General features: G+C 33.9%; 1 protein-coding gene across 1 annotated transcript in view; it reads right to left on the bottom strand.

Annotated features, from left to right (window-relative positions):
* Nucleotides 1-6,360: 6,360 nt before the first annotated feature.
* Nucleotides 6,361-17,494, bottom strand: part of MALRD1 (MAM and LDL receptor class A domain containing 1) — an 806,170-nt gene continuing 795,036 nt past the window's right edge. Inside the window, exons 40-41 of the mRNA XM_078074136.1 lie at nucleotides 9,330-9,405; nucleotides 6,361-6,518 (exon numbers count right to left, since the gene is read on the bottom strand). Coding sequence (XP_077930262.1) covers nucleotides 6,438-6,518; nucleotides 9,330-9,405 — 157 coding nt within the window. The 3' untranslated portion in view covers nucleotides 6,361-6,437. The remainder of the gene's footprint in view (nucleotides 6,519-9,329; nucleotides 9,406-17,494) is intronic.

Raw genomic sequence — 17,494 nt, 5'->3', positions numbered from 1 at the left:
AATACTGTATCTGTGTATCTAGGTTAGTATCTCAATATTTTAGATCATATATGTCTTTTGCAAGATTTATTCTAGTGTACTTATTTTTAAATTTATTATAATTTTGCTTAAAATAATTTTTTTAGTTTGTTCATGATATGTAGATATTCAGTTAGACATTATGTATTAATCTTGTATGTGACATGGGCGCCTGGGTGGCTCAGTTGGTTAAGCGACTGCCTTCGGCTCAGGTCATGATCCTGGAGTCCCTGGATCGAGTCCCGCATCGGGCTCCCTGCTCGGCGGGGAGTCTGCTTCTCCCTCTGACCCTCCCCCCTCTCATGTACTCGCTCTCTCTCATTCTCTCTCTCTCAAATAAATAAATAAAATCTTTAAAAAAAAAAAAAATCTTGTATGTGACAAATTTGTTAAATCAATAATTAATGTTAATCTGGAGATTATTCTGAATTTTCTATGTAACATCATGTGACCTGTAAATGTTATTTTTCTAATAAATCATTTAAAATTTTTTTTCATGTCTTATTTTCTCACAAACATTATTAGTAAACAGTTCAAATATTTTGAAAGGTGTGGTAATAGTAGCCACTTGTGACTCATTCCTAACATCATGTTGAAATTAATATTCCACCATTAAGTATAGTTGTGAGTTTTTTCTAGGTGCATTTATCACATTAGGAAAGTTCTCTTTTTAGTTTCCTAAGATATTTTCATTATAAACAAATGTACTGAGGCACCTGGTGTTGCAGTGTTTGACTCTTGGTTTCAGCTCCGGTTGTAACCTCAGGGTCCTCGGATTGAGCCCCATGTCTGGCTCTGTGCTTAGTGTGGAGTCTGCTTGAGATTCTCTTTCCCTCTCCCTTTCGTCTCCCTCTCCCCTTCCCGCTCATGTTTGCTCTCTTGCTTTCTCTCAAATAAACCTTTATAAACAATTGTTGTATTTACACAATACTTTTTTTGCATCTATTAAAACGATCATGTGCTTTTATTTATCATTTTGTTAATGACTGATTTTTAAAGTTAAACTTACATTCATGGAATAAATATGAGAATGGTAATATGTTCATTGCATGTATGATTTGTTTTAGTACTTCACATTTGTATTTATGAGTAATATTGACTTAACATTTTCCTTTAATGTGGATATCTCTGTCAGGCTTTGTATCAAAATTATGCTGTCCTCATAAAATGTGTTGGGAAGTGGTCCCTCTTGTTCTTTTGAAGTGTTTATATAAATTTGGCATTATTTCTTAATGGTATTATAATATCTGCTAGTGAATCTTATGAACTTAGAGCTTTGTTTGAAGGAAGATTACTAAGTATGGATCAATTACTTTGCTGTAGGACTGCTTATATTTTCTATTTCTTCTTATGTTAGAAGAAGTTTTAGAAAATTATATTTTCAAGGGATTTATTTCCTCTAAAGTTTGATATTTTTTGTCATATTTCTTGTTTTTGGTTTTTACAATATCTTCATTACCTTCTCACTGTTGGTAGACTCTGGTGATTATACTGTTTCCATTTCTGACATAGGCTATTTGTGCATAATCTTTCTTTGATTCATTTCCTCAGGTGTTTATTTTAATCTTATAATTTACTTCACCAAAGGTTTATTTTGTTGCTGCTGCTGTTGTTTCATCAGGGATTTATTATTCTTTTTTAAAGAACTTGTATTTAGTTTTATTGGTCCACTTCATTGAAAGAATATGTGGGGCATCTGGGTGGCTCAGTCGGTTAAGTGGCTGCCTTCGCCTTGGGTCATGGTCCCAGGGTCCTGGAATCGAGCCCCATGTCGGGCTCCCTGCTCAGCAGGGAGCCTGCTTCTCCCTCTCCCTCTGCCTGCCTCTTGCCTACTTGTTCTCTCTCTCTCTGTCAAAAAATAAATAAAATCTTTAAAATATATATGTGTGTTTGTGTATATATATATACCCACACATACATATACATACACATATATATATGTGTGTGTATACATATATATATTTATTTCATTTTATCAACTTCTTACTTTATATGCTTAAAGATGTATATTAGCACTGGAGTAATTAACAAGATAGAGAAAAGTTTAGAGGTTCCCATATAGGGCAGGATAGAAGTTCCAGATGGGAAGAAGCCACATTATATATTGTGTTTGTTATTCACTCTCCTCACACTGTCTGTCTCACTTATTTCAATGTAATATTTATGTACAAATAGTTTGTTGAACAAATTAATGGCAATTATAATTACCCCGCAGTGACTATTTTTCTCTTTAACCATTAGTTTATGGTAGCAGTAGATTAATGGTTACTTAATATCTGTTGTGGGGGGGAAAAAACTAGATAGAGAAACTAGGACTGCTATTTTTGATCTCTTATGATGGCTTTTTATTTTTATTGGCCCCAAATTATACTGACTGCATAACTCTGAAAAATATAAAACTTCAAAGAAGTCATCTTGATAGGGCCCAGAGCCGGACCTAAATAAATAAATGTATACAAATGTAGAAAAGTAAAAAGCTCTTTATTTTTGCTTCCACATTCTAGAGAAGAAAATGTGCTCTTTAGAGCACTCCACTCTCTTAGAATGTTTAATGACATGAATCAGTATGAATTTTTAAGTGAGTCCTTAAGTATTTTGTTTATTCATTTACTTATTTATTTTTGTGCATGCTTTAACTGATTCATAGTTATAGAGTTCTTTAATTCAAGATATGGTGTGTATCTAGTTTCATTGAAATTTCACAAAGTGTGTGCTCATTGAAGTGTGGTGCCTTTCCACTTGTAAGTAATTATTTAAAGAGTAGGATATTGAGTTTGATGATAACTTTAGATATTAACACTTGGACTAGTTTTCTAGATACATTAGCAATGAAATGGAAAGCATTTTGCAAATTGATACAAAGAAAAGCAGAAGAACATTAAGACTCACAAACCTGTCATTGGTTTGGCAGTGAAATACATATTAGAAGTCTTATTTTTAAAAGGCATTTTGGGTAAAAAAAAAAAAAAGTCAGTTTTTTTATGGATTTTCCCTGGTTTTTATCTTTAAGAATGAAATTTAAGACTACTTATTGCAAAAGATGTTGCCATGAATATAATTATTGGTTTACCTGAAGCACATGCCCTTAATGTGCTAAACACAGGATTTAAAGGATTCGTGAATCTTGTTCTTAGTGTGATATATGTGAAAAATTATGGTCAAGAAGATTAATAGAGAAAAGCAAATTCTTACACAATTTCTTCAAGGTGCCATCTAAATGTAGAGAAAGGACTAGGCAAAGATGATATGGTATAATAGAATGTTATTTGACATACGTCAAGAGAGCACTGTTAATATGTACTTGTTTATCACATATTTGCTAGTTTTCTTTCAGATAAATATGGCTTGTTTTATTTATAATTTGTTACTATTTTAGAAATTGGCCAGTTCTAGTGCTTATTAGATTTGTAGAGATTACTTTTATGCCATTTATAGCAAAATATTTCAACATTGTTCTAAACAGTGCTGTCTGAGAGAACTTTATATGATGAAAATGTTTCCAGTGTTTTCCATTATAGTGGTCACTGGTCACACATGGCTGGTGAGCATCTGGAATGTGGCTAGTGCAACTGAGGAGATGCATTTTCAAATTTAGTTGATTTTAATTAATGTAAATTTCATATTAAATGTCCACATGTGGCTGACTACCATAGTGTACAGTATGGTGTTTACATTTATCTGAGTTAAAACATGTAAAATACTTAAACAGCATTTTTCAGATTATCAGTACTTATCATTTGTTGTTGCTATTGTTATTAATATTATGTGCTTATAGTATATTTTGGGAAATACCTTGGTCACATGAATTCAGTTAACAAGATGTTGTCTTAAATATTATGCACTAAAAACCCTAAGAATCAGCCCTACTCATTGGGATCCATTCTCCTGACATTCACTGGCTTAAAAAAAATACTTCCAATGGATTCTGTGTCCTGTGTGAAATTTGAGATCTTTTCATGATTTATTATTATTTTTTTAAATTTTATTTTATTTAGTCACCATACAATATCTTTTCATGACTTAAAGCTGAATTATATAATTTGTGAACTCTGTATACTTCTTGTTCTTCCTTTCTCTATTTTTCTTCTTCTTTTTTATATTTTTAAAATCACAATGGTGCAGATTTGGACTTACATCATAAAGTTGTCAGAGGGAGAACAATGCAAATAAAAACAAATTTTTTATTTCTGAATGTCAAATTAAATTATGAAAACGACATAAACACCTCTTCTATCTATTGGATAAGAAAAAATCAGTTTCATTCTTTTAGTTTCATAGAATTGCCATATGTATTTATAAGACCTCACAAAATGTTTGATTTAAACATTTTAGGGGGCACATAACTTGTACCTGAAGAAAAATTTAACTACTCCTAAGAATACCTTAATTTCTAGTCTCTGTTGATTTCTGTTACCCTCAATTTGGAGCTACCTGTATGTCATGATTTCCTCAGTATTCCTATGAAACAAGCCAATTTAAGTTGGATAATCATTGTTATTATCTCTTTTGTAAAATGGCATTTTTCCTACATTTTTCATGCCTTGAGGTCTTTTACTAAAACTGTATTTGAATTTTGACTCCTATAAGCTTAGGCAAAGATCCTGAATGTATCTGGATGATAGTTTTTGTTTTGTTTTTTAGGATTCAATTATTTATTTGAGAGAGAGAGCACTGGGAGAGGGAGAGAGAGTCTTGAGCAGACTCCTCACTGAATGTGGAGCCTGACGCAGGGCTTGATTTCCCGACTTTAGATCACCACCTGAGCCAAAACCAAGAGTTGGGTGCTTAACTGACTGCACCACCCAGGTACCCCTGATGATAGTTTTAAGCTAAAATAAATGCAGCTTCCCAAAATGTATATGTACCACAATGGTAGGAGTCAAACTTCAACAACAAGAATAAGTGATTCTCTCTTGTGTGAATTTTTCTAGATCAGAAATGTTGATGACAATAGGAGAGCAGCAGTTAGGAGAAGATAATCAGAGAGAGTGCAACTAGAATGCAGTTAATGGGCTTCAAAACAATTAACAGGCATAAAATTTGAGATTAATCTATTGGAAGGCTAATGAACAACAATATATTTTTTTCCAGTCTGTAGTCTCACAAAAGGCACTAATATGTTGGTAGTGAACCTTGTATTGTATACAACTGACCTTACATTGGGCTGAGGAATGTCCTAAATGATCATGGGATAGTAATTCCTAAACTTTTTGTTCTTCTCTCCAAACCCTTAAGAACAGAGGCCAGCAGGTTACTGATCACTAATTTTGTCTGTATCCAATAGATTGCAAGGAACATTCCCTGTATTATTATTTAGAGCAGATGAAGATAGTTGCTTGTTATATGGCTATGTCACCTTCTTGATCCTAACTATCCTCTAATTTTGTTCAAGTATCTTCCCTCAAGTACTTGTCAGAGAGCTTCACGGGTCTGTTCTTAGCCTAGTGGGTATAGTGAAGGGTGTCCGCCAGCCATGGTGGCCTCATCACCTTTGAAGAGGTTGGCTTGGCATGGGCTTCATGTCTCTCTTGGCCGATAAGAGTGCTGTTGCTGGGAGTGCATCCTGATAAGGGTTAGTGACACGAGAAGAAATGGCCTCTTTTCTGCCTCTGAACTTTATCATGAATGCAACAGTGCTGCAGCTTATAAAGCTATCCTCTAACCTGTCAGGGAGCTAGCCTGAGAACAAAATCTAGGAACTGAAACTTATAAATAACCAGAGTCCTTGCTGAAGGCATGGGGCTTTTGCAAAAACCAACCAAAAGAAGTGCTCTATCTCCCAATTTCCTGATTTTCAGGATAATAATTGCCACATTATTAAACAATTGGTATAGGGATTTTTCAGTTTCTTGAAGTCCAAAGCTTTTTAACTCATGTATTTCAGTATTATTTTTATATCTATATGAAGATATGTGTTAAATAATTATTTGAATAAAGGCAAGTTTAGGCTGACAATTTCACATTTTTTCCAAGATGCATAAATAACTTTTACTCATGATTATGTGTATTAGGATTGGTATGATTTGTCCATTCCTGCTAATTTGTATACTCACTTATTCTTGTTTTTAAGCTCTATCTCATTCAAATAAGCATTTTAACACTTATTTATATTCAGGATATAAAACAATTTGATTTGTAATTTAAAAAAATGACCATGATAAAAATCAAAAGAAAACAAGAAATTCAAGTAGAACATTTTATTAAAATATTCAGATATACAAAGAATATAAGGTTCTGATTCAGATTCCATGAAAACATTTAATATATTCAGTAAGAAAATTTATTTGTAAATGTAATAATTACACTAGTATTCTGAATCCCTTCTATTTTTACTATTGCATAAGATGAGTTTCTATCAGGTTTCAGAGTAGGATTTTCTACAAACTGCATATCCTAGATCATACTTGATTTGGATGGTACTATTTCAGATGATTAGATATGGTCTCCAGGCATCCTGATGTTGTGCCATACAATGGATTTGAGAAGGAGTATACAGAACTCTAAAGAAAAACACATTGAAGAGGTTAGGATTTTAGTCACTAAAGTAACAGACTTCTTTCCAGATCATGCAGAATACAATGAGTTTTTAATGGATTTCCACTGCAGTAGTAACTAGAGCATTCCTGACTCTCCCCCTAGTACCTACAGTCCACACTGCCTACACGGCTGACAGACCAAAGGTTGGTCTGTGTCCAAGGCCCTTGGGGCATAGGAGTCACTGCCTTAGCCTCACCTCTGGTGGGATGGGGAAGTGCAGTGGCAGAATCTGGACTACCTCTTTCTGAGGTGCTGATTTCTCTAAGTCTGCTGTATTGATCATAATTAAACAAAACAAAACAAAAATACAAAACAAATAAACCTGACTTTTAGTTGAGAGAGTTATATTTTACAGAGTATATTAGAAAACCTAAAATGTGGAAAGTTCTAATAGGACAAACACTGATTTCTTCAACAAAGAAAGTGCAAGGAAAACATGAGAGAGAAAATGGAGCCTAGAGATTAAAAGAGTCTTAGGAGACATGTCTATCAATTTGGATAATATACCTTATATCCATCCTGATTTTAAAAATATAGCAACAGCAACAAATATAAGCCCCCTATTTATTTATGAGACAGTTGGGGTAGGTTGAACACTGATCGAATATTTAATGGCATCAAGGAATTATTAAATGTTTAGGTATGATACTGTGGTTATATTTTTTTAAAGTCTTTATCCCTTAATGTTACAACTTAAGTCTTCACAGGTGAAATTTAATGATATCTGGGATTTGTTTAAAAATAACCTGGTTGACACCAAGAATGAACCCTAATGTAAACTATGGACTCTGGATGATGGGAAGATACAGGTTTGTCAGTGTAACTCATGTACCATTCTGGTGTAGGATGTTGATAATGGGAGAGACCATGTGTTTGTGTGTGGGGGGATATATGAGAACTGTCTGTGCCTTCTGCTCAGTTTTGCTATGAACCTAAAACAGCTCTAAACAAAACAGTCTTAAAAAAACAAAAATAAACCAACACCACCATTCTGGTGTATAGTGGGAATGGGTGGTGTAGAGGTGAAACAAGAATGACCAGGGGTTGATAATGATTGAAGTTGGGAGATGGATACATGGCAGTTCATTATACTATTCTTACAATTTCTATATCAGGATTTGAGAATTTTCTCTAAGAGGTTTTGGAAGAGTATTTTGGAGAAGTCTATTTCTCTGTTACAAAGTCAGGAAAGGTATATGTAGTATACCTATATGTATACAAAGTCATTGTTTTCTGAAACAATAGAAATCAAAGCAGCAACAAAGTTCAAGAACTGTGGCAGAATTTCTTCTCTAGCCATTCTTAATGGAAGGTAAAAAATGTGAAAGAGGAATTATTTTTTTTATTTGGATAGAAAAAAGGAAATTCCTTCCAAGTTTCTCTAGTCATTGATTGCACTGCCGTATGCAAACATAGTAGAGTTTTGAAAGCACCTTGAAAGGTGGGTCTTTGATATGAACCCCCACCCATGTGCCAGAGAGACCATTTCTCAGTAGAAAGTAAAAGATGCACAGTACCTTCCTAGCAGCTTTTTAATTATTACAAGTTTATAAGATATTAATATAAAAAATGCCTAATTTAAAACACTACATTTGATTTCCTTATATCATTTGTATCTTTCGGATACTAAATGTTAAACTGAAGATTTTTTTAAAAAGATTAAATTTTCTTTCCTTTCCTAAAATGAAAGTAGGTTTGTATTACACCTACCTACTTTGCCAAAAAGATACCTTAGGCTTCCTAAATATGCATTTATTTATTGAATATCCATTTGAAGCGGGGGGGGGGGGGCTACATTTTAAGTTTTACTCTGTGTCTTGATTGACTTGACAGATCATCCAAATTAATTCTCTTTGTGTTCTGGGAAATATTCCTTGTTTTCATTCCTACCAAAATAATACTAAAAGTATATATGACATCATTATTGAATAAAACACAAATTAAAAAGTCAAGTGTTAGCCTTCAGCCATATCAACCAAGGTTCCAAAACTACTAGAAATCATCTAATCTGGCACCTTGTTACTCATTTAAATAATGGTAACAACTGTTTGTGGCCTATTCTCTTTAAAAATAATAAGAGAAATGAACACTTTAGCTTTCTATATACTCACTTTGACAAGAATGAATCTGATAAAATATTTCTAAAATCAGATGTAAGGAGGTTTTCGTAGACAAGAAGTGATGCGTCATGGCTAATCCTATTTTATATCTAAGTGAATGCTCATATTATCTACTTAAGAAAGAGATGAGAAAGATTTTACTTCATTTTCTCTTTAGTCTACTTAGTGCACTGATAAGGAATAGCCCTAAAAAGTCCCAAGAAAGATGAATACACTTTAATTTCTCCTTTAGTATTCTAAATTATCAGGTAATAGCCCTTTACTGCTCACACCTAAATTTAAAGCACAGCACAGAATGCTGTCCTCCCTTTTGTCTTTGGGAATAGAATACAAAGAACAGTCAATAAAGAGTTACTATGGGTAGCTGACTAATACTCTGGGTTAAACTGATATTTTCCAGATTTGTCAGCTCTTGTTGAGTATGAACAGTGACCACAAAGCCACTTAACAGTGAACTAACTTTACAAACAGATTGAATCTGCCCTGGAATGGAAAATTCTCATTGCACATCTAGAAGGACTAAAACTCCTTACCATTCCCAATAAAATAACTCTGTTAAAACATTCCTCGTAGCCATGATATGGACATATCCAAACAACACTGTGTGTGTGTGTTTCTGCTTCTAAAACAGTACAGTTCACCATTACCACTTACCTCTGTTTTCTCTGGGTCACTCCAGTTCCCATAAACCGGATTAACAAATGCACAGTTAACACTTCCTTTCGTTTTCCTTAAAGCACACAGGGCCATAAAAAAAGAGTAAGTATTGAAATGTAGCACAATACATTTCCAGGTTATTTTCTGGTAGACATCTTTGAGAGACACATTGTCTAGCCAGCATACTTGCTTTTATGAATGTATTACTATTTCCACTGCAGTAGTAACTAGAGCATTCCTGAAGTTATTATTATTATTATTTTTTTTGCAGGGCACCAAGGCAACCGCATTGTTGAAAGTAAATATAATTTGAACTCTGAATATTTAGATCCAAATAAACGCAGGCAAATAAAAAATGGCATAAATTGGTCTTAAAATTGATTTCTTAAAATATTACTCAGGTGATACAAAGGGTACAACATTATAAAGAACTGGCTATATGGAAAGGCTACCTTAGACTTCAAAAGTGCCAAACCACCAAATCCTGAGGACTATTTTTCATGACAGTGTTTGTCATAAAGATCTGTAGCAATGAGTCATTCTTTAACATTTTAAATAGCAAATTTAAATGTGTTTTGAAGAGTTCTTAATGTTAGTGTTTCCTTTAAATGAATCATAAAGAGATGTGTCCTTGATAATCTCACATGTTGGTCTAGATCTGCTAATATACTCTGATTAACTGAACTCCTAAATGATCATTTTCTTTTTGTGCTTAAGAGTCTATGGACTTATTAGAAGACAACAAACCATGGAATAGTTGGTCACAACTGTTGAGAATAAAAAATGCCCATCACAGGAGCAAAAAATATAACAAGATAACTAAATACACCTCATTAAAGATTTACAGAATGATCCCATATATGCACACACATATATATACACACACACAAGCATAATGGAGAATGGAAAGACCAATTGTAGGATGATTGCCAGTGTCTTGAGGGCAGTTAGGAGGAAAAAAATATATAATGCATGAATATTTTTGCCTAATCGGGGTATAATGATAATAAGTCTGTCAATAATATACCCTTAAATCCTAAGGGAAAAGGCAGTAAAGAGGAAACTCTGACTGATTTGTTTTTTGAAAAGAAATCGTCCGTTAATGACCTCTTATTGTCATCTACCAAAACACATAGTGAGTCCAACAGCCTAATCTGGGTAATTGTGTTTGGCTGGCAGTATGTTCTTCCTGTGGATTCAGTCTTCAAAGCTTCCTAATCTCCACTATTTCTATACAATTGGCTTAAATATTCAATAGCTTAACCAGTTCACCCTCATTGAGTCTACATTTTGAATATCAATGCATAGGGATATATATAGCAGCTATATTTGTGGGTTATTATTTGAAAAAAAATCATAGATACACTCAAATGATGAGGCAACAAGTATCTGTTAATTCCTTAACTATAGTGAGTACTTATGATTTGCTACAGTTAGGTTGAATAAGTGATATTTGATTCTTTTCCTTTCCTTCCTCCAAGACTAGTCAGTGTAAAGTTGTCAGAGTGGTAAGCTCAGTAAATGATACAGTTAGGTGCACGCCAGGCAGGGTTGCTTTTAGTGTTGAGATGGGATAGGGAGTTGAAGGGAAACTTCAAAATGTGTCACAATGCCACAACAAAGGCTGGCAGAGGAGAGACTGAACATTGAGGTAGGGAGTAACAAAACACAATGGAAGTTAGGAACTAGATAAAGATCAGATGAATGCAGACACAGCTCAGAAAAATTAATCTCAGCTGAAATCAGGCATGAAATCAGGAAGCAAGAGGAAATCTAAACTGTGGGGCTAGATAGGATAGATGGTCCAAAGGCCAGGCAGGCAACCAGGAACTGAAGGGACAGGCTTGGCAGTCAATTGGATAGAAGTGAGGTACAAGCAATACAAAAGATCTTGATGTGAGACAATTATTTTTGGCTTTGGAGCTGGGACCCCGGATGACCTAGACCAAGATTGGCAGGCAGAAGGCAGGTAAATTGATCAGTTTTCCAGCTCTGTTAAATTCAGCTATTGGAGCTAATTTTCTTCTGAGAGGATTTTTAAGTCTTAAATAATTTTCTATTAAAATGAAAAAAAAAAAGACCTATAGGTGGTAGGCTTTGGGGATCAGGTGACCACAAAGAAGGAAGGGTGACACTTAAGGTAAGAATGTGAAGTTGTAGTAAAAGAGGAAAGCGTCACAGTATGAGTAGTAGAACGTGAGCAATGGTAAATTCGTCCTCCTTTAAATTATGTCCATTAGCAGTCACAAACTACTATTATTTTTCCCATCAAAGGTATGTCCCCAAATATTAGAAACCTCTGAATTTTTAGGCTTAATTTTTAATGTAGTTCCTGTTTATACCGTAAAATATCACCCACCATCAATAGATACTTATATTAAGTAAATTCCTAGTGTCAACTCCATACATTTACTATTTCAAGTACTATGATATAATTTTCCATATGCATCAATTATATGTAAGTTTGGTACTCAGACATAAACAATTTTACTTTAAATGATGGATCCTTCTATGAGGAAAACAAAATATTTGTGAAGTTTTCTGCCAGTTCTAACACTGTAATGTATAATGATAAGCCTGTATTAGGCTAAAAAATGCTATGTTTAACTTACACTATTTGTCAATAGGCAGTCGTCTCTAAGAGAGTTGGGGTTTCAAAGAATCTCACCACCTCCAGAAATCAGCAAGGAATTGACTTAGAAGTATGGAGTAGAGAGAAAAAAGCAGCATGGATCACATGAGTTTTCCATCCATAACTTAATCATGCATTCACTTAAATTATTATTAAGCTCCTGCTATATCTACTATGTAGAGTAACTGTATAGGGTGGCATTTTGAATGGGCTGAAGAGAGAGATGTCAGTACAGAACTAGGATAATTCTGATGGGAATTTCCAATTTAAATTTAGTGAGCATATGTATAACTCTAAAGGAATTCACTTCATGGCTTATTAACTAACAATTGTTTTAGTGTTGATTAAAAACGTGTTTGTAATACGTATCTGAAATTACTGTAAATGGGCAATGAAGAAAAACAGAATAAAACAAAAACTCATCTATGTTACATCCAGTAAACATGACTTTAAGGTAAATGTTTATTATATGTATATTTTAACAGCTTTATTCAGTTATCGCATACCATATAAATTTACTCATTTAAACATGATTCAATTTTTAGTAATATTAATTTTATTAATTCTTTTTATAAATGGTGAATATGTATAACATAAAATTTGACATTTTAACCACTTTTCAGTGTATATTCAGTGGCTTTCAATATTTTCACAGTGTTATCCAATCATCACCTCTATTTACAAAATGTTTTCATCACCAGAAATAGAAACTCAGTAGCCATTAAACCATAGTTTCCCATTCTCCTCTTTCTCCAGCCCAGGGTAACCTCTGATTTACCTTCTGTCTCTATGAATTTGCCTATTCTAGGTACTTCACATAAGTAGAATCGTACAATTTTTATCTTTTTGTGTCTGGCTTATTCCACTTAGTATAATGTTTTCAAGGTTCGCCCATATTGCAGCATGTATAAGAACTTCAGTAATTTTTATGACTGAATAATACTCCATTGTGTGCATATGTTACATTTTGTTTACTCATTCATCTGATGATAGACACGAGTTGCTTTCACCTTTTGGCTATTGTGAATGATGTTATGAATGTTGACATGTAAGTATCTGAGTTCCTATTCATTTATATATCTTTTCATGTCCTTATTTGCCATTTGTATATCTTTCCTGAAGAAATGTCTGTAAAAGTCTGCTGCTTTTAATTGGGTTGTTCTTTGTTGTTGAGTTGTAGGAGTTTTTTTAAATATATTCTGGATATTAAACTCTAATCAGATGTATGATTTCAAATATTTTTTTCTATTCTGTAGGTTGTCCTTTGATAATATCCTTTGTCCCTTTGATAATATCCTTTGATACATGAACATTTTTGATGAAGTCCAGTTTATCTTTTTGTTTTGTTTTGTTTCTTGGGCTTTTGGTGTCATATCTAAGAATTCATTGTTATCTTTTCACATGTCTGTTGGTCATCTTCATGGCTTCTTTGGAAAAATATCTATTCATGTCCTTTGCCCATTTTTTAATTGGATTGTTTTTTTGATGCTGAGTTGTATAACTTCTGTATATATTTTTTATATTAACCCCTTGTCAGATTATATCATTTGCTGCAAATATCTTTTCCCATTCAGTAAGTGCTTTTTTGTTTTGTTGATGGCTTCCTTCACTGTGCAAAAGCTTTTTATTTTGGTGTAGTGCCAGTAAGCTTAATTTTGTTTTTGTTTCCCTTGCCAGAGAAGACATATCTAGAAAAAAAAATGTTTCTATGGCTGATGTCAAAGAAATTACTGCCTTTATTTTCTTCTAGGACTTATATGGTTTCAGGTCTCTATCACATGATCAGTGAAATGCAAATTAAAACCATAATGAAATATTACTTCAAAATGGCTAAAATAAAAAACACAAGAATTAGCAAGTGTTGGTGAGGATGTGGAGAAAAAGGAACCTTTGTGCACTGTTGATAGGAATGAAGATTGGTATAGCCACTGTGGAAAAACAGTATGGATGTTCCTGAAAAAAAAACTGAAAAAATAGAATTCCTATATGATCCAATAATTGCACCACTGGGTATTTACCCAAAGAAAATAAAAACACTAATTCAGGATGCCTGGGTGGCTCAGTCATTAAGTGTCTGCCTTCAGCTCGGGTCGTGATCCCAGGGTCCTGGGATCGAGCCCCGCATGGGGCTCCCTGCTCAGCGGGAAGCCTGCTTCTCCCTCTCCCACTCCCCCTGCTTGTGTTCCCTCTCTCTGTATATCTCTCTGTCAAATAAATAGAAATTTTTTAAAAATAATAGAAAACAAAAACTAATTCATAAAGGTACATCCACTCCTATGTTTTTTTATTTTGTCTAAGTGCTCTGGTTAAATTGTCTTATTGATAAACACATTTATCTCTAGCTTCTTGGGGCTAAAACCTTTACTAATATAAAATTAAATTGTGGGGTGCGTCCAACTCTTGGTTTTGGCTCAGGTCATGATCTTAGGGTCCTGGGATCAAGCCCTGGTCAGGCTCCGTGCTCAGTGTGGAGTCTGCTTGGGGTTCTCTCTCCCTCTGCCTCTCCCTGCTATGTGTGCTTGCTCTCTCTCTCTCTGTCTCTAAAATAAATAAAATCTTTTAAAACAAACAAAAAATACAAAAAAAAAAAAAACCAAAACCCTGAATTGTAATGATAGTGTATAAAGAAAATTTATATGTCAGTGTTTGGATAGTTTTAGGGTAGAGTCTGATTGTCACTTAATGTGACCATCTTTAGACTAGATTAGTGAATAAACCTTTATTTAGGTCAAAAGAAAAGGTGACAGTGAGCATAAGTATCACTCTGTTGAAGAATGGCTCTCAGGAAGATTACAGGAAAGAATGATAGTGCCTGAGTTGTTTCTGTTGAGAAGTCTATACTCCAAAATGAACATCTGTTTACATACATCATAAGTTTATTAATTAGTAATTGTAATCCACTTTTATAATTAGTTTTATTGGGAGTGTCCTATTTTTATTTACCAAATTAATTGCTGTTTTTGGTTATCAGTGGGTTGTTTAATTTCGTTTTGTTAACAACAGACATGTTTTTCTCTAAGTTGATAGTATGTCATTTTGTGTGTCTGAGAACCTAGTCAGGCTTCTTAGTCTAATCCACCAAATGCCTTCATCCCCACTACTATCTCAGGGGAACAAGCTGTCACAATTTTTTCTCATATTTAAAAATAGGCTTAGAAAATGCTCAGAGCAAAATGAGCTCAAAATTTTAGTACAAATTATAAAAGTAAGAGGAAAAACCATTTGAGACGGCAATGTGTGATGATTCTAGGTGGACTGTATTGTAAAACTCTACCCTAAAAGCCTGTATGCTAAAAAGTATGGAGAACTGTACTCTGTGAAATTGAGGTAATCATAATGCAGCTATCAAGGTGATTTGAAGGGATAAACATGATAATTTACTTACCAAAAAATATTGCTGTTCATGTGTGTTTGTGTTTGTAGGAATCTGTTCTCATGCTTCCCCTAATGAAATGATTTGTATATATTGCTTCTAAATGTTGAAGAATATTCTAAAATACAAGAAATGATTGTTCTGAGTTAAGTACATGAAGGAAAATGATGCTCTACAAAGTGATGACTCATTTCTTAAGATGGCAGAATGATAGAATGTTGATGTTATTTATCATGTTTTATAATTTAAATGTATCCAATAATTTTAGAACAAACACTGTGTACTAAAACATTGTGTTAGGTCTTGGACTTACAAAGTTGATCAGTTCCTACCTCTAGAACTTCTTTTGGAGGGTGGCAGCTAATGGACTTCTGTCTCTTTGAATGAAATTATATGTTTATATAATGTCTACCACAAGTAGATGCCTGGTAATAGTTGAATACTATTCTCTTTACCTTCTTTTCTTATTCTTTCTTCCTTTTGTCAACTGTATCTTTCTTTTAAAACTTTCTGCTACTTTCTCCAGACCTCAAAGCCTGGGTTCAATGAAGGGATATTGGGATAAAGAAAAATAATAAGGAAGTATCAAAATAGTAATAATAATCACTGTAGTACTTTTTTTATTTTTTAATATCAACTTACTAATTTAGAGCTAGCAAGGACCTTTGCAATCATCTTGTTCATGCCTATTTTACAGATAGGGCAACTGAGACTCTTCCCCTACTAGACCACAAGTCTTCTGGAGGATAAAGACCATGTCTGGTTACTCTTCTCTCTATCACAGTACCTAATGCAGTAGGAATCAACTGAATATTTATGGAAAGAATAACTTAATGTTATTCTGCCAAAGAATTTATGATGGAACAAAATCCACTAACCTGCTTTCTGTTCTGTTCCCTCATGCCCACTCCCACTAATATACTTCATCAGTTTCCACAGAGAAAAGATAATCATTTTTACTGTTTTTATCATAGAGCCACATTTGTATTTAGCTTTCTGTTCCACTTAGCCCAAGACTTTAAGTGGGCCAGGAGCCTACTTTTGCCCTCTCTTTCCATTCTTTTTTCAGTGGATTAAGTGCCCAGATGAATAGCTTGGGGGCTTCCCTAAAGATGAGAGGAAAAGAATAGGTGTGGCCCTTCTATCTCTTTATATTACTTAGAAACTGAAAAAGTCATATGACTGGAGAAAATTAGTACAAATAACTCATTTTACAATATTTGAAAAGTAAAGGTCTGAGTTCCTCATATCTCATGTATCTCTGAAAAATGAGAGGTATGAAACATCCATGTATAAGTATAAGGATCTTGAAATAAATTTTCAGGCTATGAAGTATTTGATTTGTTACTGTTGGGGAAAAATGTTTCCTAACCATAAAAGTTATACGTGACATTTTTTTTTAAAAGGATACATCTAAATTATGAAATACAGTCATTTCAGTGGTGGAGATAGAATTCATTTATTCTGGGAGTCATGCCCATTACATTAAATTTTGCTTACCCTGATTAATGGTGAATCTGGGGTGTCCCAGAGAAGTATATCTCAATTCCACTCTCCCTGTTTCCACCTCTGTCATTTAAAACTCTTTGATTTGGATTTTCCAAATGTTTCTAGTCTTAAGACTTTGTTAGTATGCCTCAGCCTTTCTGAGTGTGCTAATCTTTCAGATGAAAGGAAAATATAAAATTTAATAAAAATAAAGTATTGCTGGGTTTCCACTTTATTCATCTATTTTTAAAGTTCATTAAACATATTTCTGTCAAGAAATCTTTTTTTTAAAGATTTTATTTGTTTGAGAGAGGGAGAGATAGCATGAGCAGGGGGAGTGGCAGGCAGAGAGAGAAGCAGGCTCCCCGCTGAGCAAGGAGCCCAATATGGGAATCAATCCCAGGACCTCGAGATCATGACCTGAGCCAATGGTAGACGCTTAACTGGCTGAGCCATCCAGGTGCCCCAAGAAGAGATCTTTTTAAAGAAATAATTGTGTCCTAACCAAGGTACTACTAATTTTTTCTCTGTCCCATGATAAAGATTAAAGAATGATGATTTTTCTTTTTTGCTTCCTGATTTTAGATTGATGCACTGTGTTTCCTTTTTTTTTTTTTTAAGTTCTTTTAATTTATTCATTTTTGAGAGAGAGGGAGAGAGCAAGCGAGC

Source organism: Halichoerus grypus, chromosome 6 (genome assembly GCF_964656455.1).
Source record: "Halichoerus grypus chromosome 6, mHalGry1.hap1.1, whole genome shotgun sequence".
Classification (NCBI taxonomy): Eukaryota; Metazoa; Chordata; class Mammalia; order Carnivora; family Phocidae; genus Halichoerus; species Halichoerus grypus.
This window is presented reverse-complemented; position numbering and strand designations above follow the sequence as displayed.